The 9,201-nt window shown below is 36.4% G+C and overlaps 1 protein-coding gene across 1 annotated transcript; it reads right to left on the minus strand.

The window, feature by feature from the left end:
• Positions 1 to 937: 937 nt before the first annotated feature.
• On the minus strand, positions 938 to 8,669 carry LOC121376956 (chromatin accessibility complex protein 1-like). The gene is made up of 3 exons (XM_041504767.1): positions 8,531 to 8,669; positions 4,048 to 4,168; positions 938 to 2,805 (listed from the first exon to the last, which is right to left on the minus strand). The coding sequence occupies exons 1-3, from the start codon at positions 8,651 to 8,653 to the stop codon at positions 2,741 to 2,743; spliced, it is 309 nt and encodes a 102-aa protein (XP_041360701.1). The 5' UTR covers positions 8,654 to 8,669; the 3' UTR covers positions 938 to 2,740.
• Between the last annotated feature and the right edge of the window lie 532 nt (positions 8,670 to 9,201).

The raw sequence follows: 9,201 nt of genomic DNA on the forward strand, positions 1-9,201 counted from the left end.
AAAGGCATGTGATCACTGTGAACAAACGAGTTGGCCAATTGTCCTAAACGGCATAGTGAATATGCCATTGAACTAATAACAGGTGAATACAGTAGGTTCTTAACCCCATTCGGAGCATGGCGTTGTACATACCATCACATGAACATTTAAAGTTTGTTTTGGTTAACGATACATACTAGGGCACATTGATTTAGTAATCATCGGCTATTTCAATGTAAAACATTTGGCAATTTTCAAATATAGTCTTACAAGGAGACCAGCTACATTTTCCCCCAGTAGTAGCAAGGGATCTTTCATATGTACCACCACAGACAGGGTAGCACATACCACAGCCGTTGATTATACCAGTCGTGGTGCACTGGCCGAGTTGAGAAATACCCCACCCCATGTTCCATTTTGATGAACACATTAAATGAGATATACCAGGGTTTTTACACTTTTTTCCAGGACATGAAGTATTCAATCAATTAATGTAGTAACAAATTGTTGTCTGAATTTAGACAGGTTATGAGAACAACAAAGGTAAAGATGTGGAAAAAAAAATAAACCAGCAAATTTTATGTCTAAATTCTCAGGATGCAATCGAATTTAATGCTTTTCCCAGGACATTCCAGGCCTGGATTTTAAAATCACAAAATTTAAGGACATTCCAGGATTTCTAAAATGCGTAAGAACCCTATATACAATCGTAAAACTCAATGCCCCCACCAATTTCAAAAATAATTTTCTAAAAGACACACCGCAAAAAAAAAACCAACAATGTACTTAGATTTTTTTTATTCCCCCCCCCCCCCACCCCCCCCACTTAGTTTTAAACTAGGTACAGCTCTGGTGACAGATGCCCTACTACACCATTTCTCACCAACTCAAAATAACACAATTTTTTTTAATTATTATAATTTACTAAAAAATAAACAATAAAAAAGGAATCCAAGCAGTAATTTGAATATTTATTCCAACAAATATATATCATATGTATCCATCTTGCAATATATCATATGTATTCATCTTGCAATGAAATAACAGAACTTAATAAGAAATTGTATTCTTGACATCAGTGTAATACATTTCAGACTACCCGCTTTTCAAAGACTAAAATTGAATATGAAATACATTTTCTTGTTTAATTGAGATACCAGGGTTCTATATTTAAGTAGTTTTGGTTGTCCTAATGTTTTAGTAGTCCAAACTAGATTTCACCTCTCAATAATTTCATAGGTACAAATATATATAAGTATAAAAGTAAATATATTAGGACTTAAAAGGAAGTATGCGCTACTAGAAACATTAGAACGACATTGGATATACAGGTAGATATTCTAAACAAGACATTATTTTAGTCATTAAAAAGGGTTGATTACAGACTACTAGTAGTCAGTACCATCTTGCAGTGGCTACAAACTCAGGGCAGTGTAATTAAAGATTTAACCCACTTACAAAATATAATGCAGTAATTTAAAAACTTTTTTTTATTATTTTAAGTATAGTGGACTCTTTGTCTAAATCGGATTCTGTGTAATCCGGATCTCTGCGTAAACCGGTCCATTTCTAAAGCCCCGTCCAGCTACCATTTATCTCTTGGGTATAAATCTCTGCCTAATCCATATTCTGTCTACGGACTCCGGATCAAAAATCAAGAATGAAAGAACCGTTCATGCATTAATTAACTCTGTCCACACCGGAAAAGGATTTGACTGAACGATGGGCTGCTTAATTAGTTGAACAATGATCGTCAATTGCCAAGTAATCAGGACGCCGTCGCAAGATCAAATACAAAATGTAATCGCACTCATGTGAAGTTTACTTTTATTACGGTAGGCCATTAAATCAATCGGATTAATATTAGTGTTTGTGTTGATACCTAACTGATTTCACACTTGCTATTTAAATAAATAGAATGTTTCTTTATTCGATATAGTTCATTCAGTCAATGTGACACTTGTTAAAACAACAAACTCCTTGTGCTATTTGATGTGTATTAAATCAATAAAAAATTTGTCGATCATTCAAGAACCATAACTCTGGATGAACTCTGTCTAAACCGGTCTTCTATGTAAACCGGACTATTTCGACGGTACAAAGTGAGTCCGGTTTAGACAGAGTCCACTGTACTGTGGATTTAAATAAATTAGTTTGGTCACTTGCAAGACACAATAATTTATTTGGTCACCAACACACGATGTTTTATTAAAAGTACCAAAAGGCAGAGCAAGCTGGATGTGTCAAGTACTTCACTGAAGCCGGGTTTCAATGATTGTTTGCAAACTCATGAAATAGGATATTTAGCTGGGGTAGAGACTAACACATAGCTCAAATGAGTAAACATTTCTTTGGAAGAGTACAATTTACATGACACAACACCCCCCTCCCCCGGCCAGTTAGAAATGTTCAGAATGATTATAATGCAATCATATGAAGGATAAAAAAAACTGGGCCCCTCCCCTAGATCTGCCTCTGATAAAGTGTGAAATGAGTTGGTTGAGTTGGTCATAACTACAATAATTGTACTTGTTCATAGTATACAGTACACAAACCAACCATAAAATCAACTACACATAGGTGGTCAGCTAGATGGTTTCCTGTCTCTTTCTATGATTGTCTGTAAGTACTCAGATGGACCAACAACCAGGTAATTCTTGGGGTGCACAGTAAACACATTTGTACTCTCTCTCCTGTCCCAACAGGAAGTCTCACGTCGTTCAGACATCGTCCAATCATTCTCATTTCCAGGTTTCTCCTCTCAGGTCTGCTCTTCCTCTTGCATCTTGTAATATTCAGAAACCTTGATTTTTCTCGGAATTATATCTGTATATATATATATAAAACAAATTACCAATTGTGAATTAATGGAAAGGAATACTCGTCTCACAACAGCCTAGGAGATTTTAACCTATATTTTCTTAATATTTAATGCATGGTTATTTGGACACTTGGGCCCATGCTTATAAAACTTGAAGTCTAGACTTTAATGAAGTCCAGACTTTAACATAATGCTATTAGAGTGGCGTTGCCATGACGTTAAAGTCTGGACTTTAAGATTTATAAGCACCGGGGCAAGGTCTATAATGACAAAAACTATACAACTTAATATAAGGGCTGCTTTCCACTAAAGTGACTTTGAATGCATTTCTGTGAGTTTGGGGCGGGACATAGCTCAGTGGTACAGCGCTCGCTCGATGCGCGGTCGGTCTGGGATCGATCCCTGTCGGTGGACCCACTGGGCTATTTCTCGTCACAGCCAGTGCACCACGACTGGTATATCAAAGGCCGTGGTATGTGCTATCCTGTCTGTGGGATGGTGCATATAAAAGATCCCTTGCTGCTAATCGAAAAGAGTAGCCCATGAAGTGGCGACAGCGGGTTTCCTCTTTCAAGATCTGTGTGGTCTATTTCTCGTCACAGCCAGTGCACCATGAATGGTATGTCAAAGGTATGTGCTATCCTTTCTGTGGGATGGTGCATATAAAAGATCCCTTGCTGCTAATCGAAAAAGAGTAGCCCATGAAATGGCGACAGCGAGTTTCCTCCATATCTGTGTAGTCCTTAACCATATGTCTGACGCCATATAACCGTAAATAAAATGTGTTGAGTGTGTCAAATTTTGTATAGTAATACACTTGTGAAAACGCAGATGTGGAAAGTAGATTTCCATTCGCAGAACTGCGTAAAATGAATTTGTATGTTTATTATTATTTATGTTCCTCTGATGCCACCGAATGGGGGCCATGAGAATAAATAAAGTTCTGTTCTGTTAATGGAAAGCAGGCCTTAAAGACTGTAATGCTTCATCAATTGTTATGAATAGCAAGCCTCTGAAAATTGTGAAAGTCAAATATATAATATATATATAACCCTAACAAATACTTTAAACGTTTGTTGGCTGAAGGGAATAAGAATGACTTATTCAACAATAATATTTCAAGACTGCCATAGGTAACAAAGTGTTAAGTTTTAAGTCACACAGTCTTTATGTTGAATCCTGCGACTGATTATTTCAACCCCTGCAATGTGTTACATGTTCCATCTTGGACTAAACCTTAAATGTACCTTGCAGAAATTGGAGTGTCTCTTCTGAGTTGACGATATCAGCAAGTTCTGAGTAACCAACGGACATCCCCTGATGACTTCTCTCTAGTGAACATTTGGCTAGTTCGTGAATAAACAACTCCTATCAAAAAAAGAAAGAAAAAATACTAAAGTCATTAATAAATTTACTGATCAATACATCTACCTGTTTCTGAACAAAATTAATGTAAAAATGATTCCTTTTAATATTTATGAAATATGGATATGAAGTCAAATTACAATAAGATGTGTTAAATTTACTGAATATCGAACCAAAATGAAAGAAAGAAATGTTTTATTTAACGACGCTCTCAACACATTTTATTTACGGTTATATAGCGTCAGACATATGGTTAAGGACCATACAGATTTTGAGAGGAAACTCGCTGTCGCCACTACATGGACTACTCTTTCCAATTAGCAGCAAGGCATCTTTTATTTGAGCTTCCCACAGGCAGGATAGCACAAACCATGGCCTTTGTTGAACCAGTTATGGATCACTGGTCAGTGCAAGTGGTTTACACCTACCCATTGAGCCTTGCGGAGCACTCACTCAGGGTTTGGAGTTGGTATCTGGATTAAAAATCCCATGCCTCGACTGGGATCCGAACCCAGTACCTACCAGCCTGTTGACCGATGGCCTAACCACGACGCCACAGAGGCCAGTGCAACCAAAATGATGGTGCATGAATTGACTGTCATAGACCTGAATATGTATCAAGATTATATCTGAATAACCGTGTTAACACATGACAATTGTTCAAAAGTTAGGTGGTGTTACTTAAATTGTTTGATAAGATTTTGTGGAGAATGAAGTACCATTATTTATTATTCTGACATTTACTGTCGGAGGTCTAATGAATGTCTAAATGTTAAATGGGCCAGAAACTTTTAAACTGATGGATTACTTTTGCCTCAGCATTTGGTTTTTGAGGATACAATTAAACCATCTACGGTAGCTCAGTGCTTGCTTGAGGTGTTTGGCATGGGACCCTGGTTAGTCGAGGTACTTAAAGGAAGGGACAATTAAGATATATGACCTGGTATGCATATTCAACGATATATAATGCACATTATTGCTTAATATCAACAAGTATAATCGTACAGTTAATTAATAAAACGGTTAAATGTGACGGCTATTATATATAACGGGCGCAGCCATTTTGTACCATCCCAGTGAATACGCCCTCTGGCGAGCTGGTGGTTACGTAATACCTAATGTGTCATGTTAGGAATTAGTCTTCGAACTAAAGAAACAAAACATACCTGATTTTTGCGGATGCATCGCAATATTCTGTAATAATAGTCATCCCAGTAAGCCAGCAACAATTATATATTATTTTTAATACAAAATAAACCACCATTGTCAAAGTGTTGAAGTAACTGTATTATGTTTTGGACCTAAATTAACCCACATACTGAAATAATAATCGGAGTGTTTTCTTAGTTAATTGGTCTTTTCTTTCTGTGGCCTGTACCTGTGATTCCTGATTGGCAGGTGTATATTTAGATGGTCCCCAGACACTGTGTCTAGACACACTAAAAAGATGTGCCTCTTTTATTAAGATCACAGGGTATTGTGTGTTAACCGCACGGACACCCCTCTAATCATAATCGATCAGCCGTCCTGCTTTATTAGTAATATTACTGTAAGTAATTATGTAAAACCCTTGATTAAGTAAACTTTCCCATCTAAAATCACAAAACTGACCAATTATGTAGTCCCAAATAAAATAAAATTATCACTTGGTTATCGTGAGTGGTCGTTTTTGATCAAACGTAGCATACCAATAGGCTTAATAATATGCTTTTTTTTTCTTTGGATTTTAAAAAAAAGAAAAATACTATAACTCCCTTTCGTTCTTTTGATGCAAAATGAAATATATTTAGTTAAATAGTTTATTATACTATCAAGTCATTTATGTTGTTTTACAAGTCTGGTTGATGAAAGCGAAGCGCCTTGTCGTAAATTAGAGTGTTTGTTTACACTGTGCATAGAGGAGATGGATGTCACTTCGCCCCAAGCTATACCACCAGATGTCACAAAAACGAAACAAAATGGCTGCCCCCAGTTAGCACGAATAATCATGTTTTTTTATTAACTCTAAAATTACGCATTTTTCATTTGTTAAAGTGTCAGTATGTGTTGGTGGTCTGGGTATGCATCTTTCCAACACATAAAGCTCTGCTTTGTAATTTTATTATAATTATTAGTTGAAGAAATTGTTTAATTGTTACTTAAACCAACAATGCAGACAAATCTACACATTTGATGCAATCAAAACTACACACATGCTTACAATCAGTCTACCCCCTCTCACTAAACGAAAAAAAAAAACTATTGAGTCGTGTGATTCACTATTTTCATAACGTCATAAGAACAAAGTATATAGCTGCAATTTGCTTGGTTGAATTTATGTCTTGAAGAAATCAATAAAAAAGAAACAGTTTTATGAATTTTTTTTAATTGATTTAGCAGTCAGCAGGTTGCTGCATGGTATTTAAAATATTGCTTGCAAGATAAGGTGGGACAAACTTTTTGTTGTTGTTTCAAATAGCTTTGGTTATTTCTAATTGTATTTTTCATGTGCTCTAGTGGTGTCGTTAAACAAAACCAACTTCAACTAAAGTTTGTTTTGTTTAATGACACCACTAGAGCACATTGATTTATTAATCATCGGCTATTGGATGTCAAACATTTGGTAATTCTGACTCGTACTCATCAGAGGAAACCTGCTACATTTTTTTAATGCTGCCCGCTACATTTTTTTAATGCTGCAAGGGATCTTTTATATGCATCATCCCACAGACAGGATAGCACATACCATGGCCTTTGATAAACCAGTCGTAGTGCAGTGGCTGGAACGGAAAATAAACCAATGGGCCCACCGACGGGGATCGATCCCAAACCGACCGCACACCAAGTGAGCGCTTTATCACTGAGCTACATGCGCCCCAAAACAAACTTTAGCTTCAACCTTTTTTTTTAATTGCAAGAACTGCAGGGTTGAAAATGTGCAGTCGTCCGGTCGCCCATGGCGACCTTTATTGGCTATGGGCGACTACGAATTTTACAAAGGTAGTCCGTTAGGCGACCATCGATATTAGGGTCTGGCGAGTATGGTACCAGTTAAAAAACAAAGACACTGAAACTGAATTGAATGTGACAACACACATCGCGTCTGTGTTAGCGCGATTTACCGCAGCAGAAGACATATAACATGTTCTATATTTTAACAGTGCCACATTCAGCTTCTGTGGCTTTAGGCCGGGTCTTCTAAAAATAGAGCTCAAAACGTATTGAAGTCGTCGGCTTATTAGAATGGACTGGATATGCCGTAGTTATCTTGTAGAGCCACTATTTTACAATTGTTATTCAATGTTATATGGTAAAAAGGAATCATATTTAATTAGCTTATATTATTCTGAGGCAAAATCAAAATCTACCTTGTAGTTTTACTAACGTGAGCGCATGCACATATACACAAATAACAATGGCCGTTTCCATTACAACAGCCCAGGGCTTATTCCAAAGATCAATTAACTGATTGTCGTTGATATTGTTTTAAATTTAAGTGATTTGCATTACATAAGAACATATCAGATCTAAAGTCTTGACACCAAGACTTACATAATGACATAACTGTCAAAATATTACTGTAATAAACAATAAGTACACCATTATGCTACGGTATGTAATATAATAACTAAGTACTTCGTATATTTTGATAAAATGTTGTTTTTTGTTTAGATTTATTTTTCTTTTGATATTTAATTTATTAGTAGCCTACTACTGTAGCATTTACAATATCCAAATTAAACGCACATGTGTGCGTGCTTCGTCATTCGGTACTGCATTGTACTCCTTCTTACATCGCCACAGAGGACTGCCACCCCAAGACTAGATTTATATACTAAAGCATGCACAGTTCTACCTTTATTCTCATTGTATTGCATTATTTGTTTTTACTTCAAAGACAATGCAAGTCAAGCTGAATACCTCGGCTGTTCTAGCATTTTGTTTTCACCCCTGATTAAAAATGAGATTTAATCATAATTTAATGGTAATTTGTAAAGAATTCTTTTTATTTATATTGGATTTCTTTCTCTTTTTTTCCAAAAATGTTATACCAGTTGGTATGGGTTTAAAACTTAATAACATGTTTTTATATGAATTTTAACTGCATGCCAATTCATTGGACGATTGGTTTTCTTTTGAAGGAAACAGACTACATACGATGAGCACATGATTATTATTCAACAAAGAATATTCTAGTTTTAATTTTGGCTGTGCATTAAAATTACAATCATCAGTCTATGTGATAATTGGAGGGCTAATTGAATTTGAGAAGGGCCAGTAAGATTTGTCTTCAAGACAACTGGCCTTGCTGGCGACCATGGTTTTCATGTTAATTTTCAACCCTGGAACTGCGACTGTATTGAAATCAGTGGGTGGAATGGTTACCGTAGCCCTCCCTGTAAGATGTAGTGCCTCCTGACTAATGCTTGACACATCAGGGGAACTCTTCATAATCGTTTTTACTCGCGATATAGGTAAAGTGCTCGAATTTTTGTCTTTGTCCGCCATTTTCCCGCTTTATAGGTCCGCAGAAAATACTCGACTGGCCCAAAACGTACCCGAACGAAAACGTACCACAGTGAATCGTACCCATATTTTGATAAAAGCGCACTAGTAGCTACTGATCAACTAGCCCCCCCCCCCCCCCCCCCCCCCTAAAAAAAATAAAATAAAAACTCGCCCCAGCGGTTGGTCAGCCTCAAACTGTCTAGTCAATTCCAAATGTGACCATTGTTTGGTCAATTCGGCCCGAATCTTATTTCACTGTCCATAATTGTCCACTACTTGAACTTCGGTTTGTCGTTTTATTTTTGTTAATATTACCGTGAAACACTGCTATAATTACAACCATTTGTGGATCCTATTGAAACTGGTTTTAATACTGGGTGGTAATAATATTGGATTACCAATAATATAGGCCCTATTAATAATCAATGATTGTTTGGTCCAGTTTGATCATGCATTTTATTCTCCCTCTCAGACTAACTTATCAATATAATTGGTTAAAGGACGGTATATTGAGATTTAGAAAGGTATTACATGATGCGTTCACATGT

Source organism: Gigantopelta aegis, chromosome 7, assembly GCF_016097555.1.
Source record: "Gigantopelta aegis isolate Gae_Host chromosome 7, Gae_host_genome, whole genome shotgun sequence".
Classification (NCBI taxonomy): domain Eukaryota; kingdom Metazoa; phylum Mollusca; class Gastropoda; order Neomphalida; family Peltospiridae; genus Gigantopelta; species Gigantopelta aegis.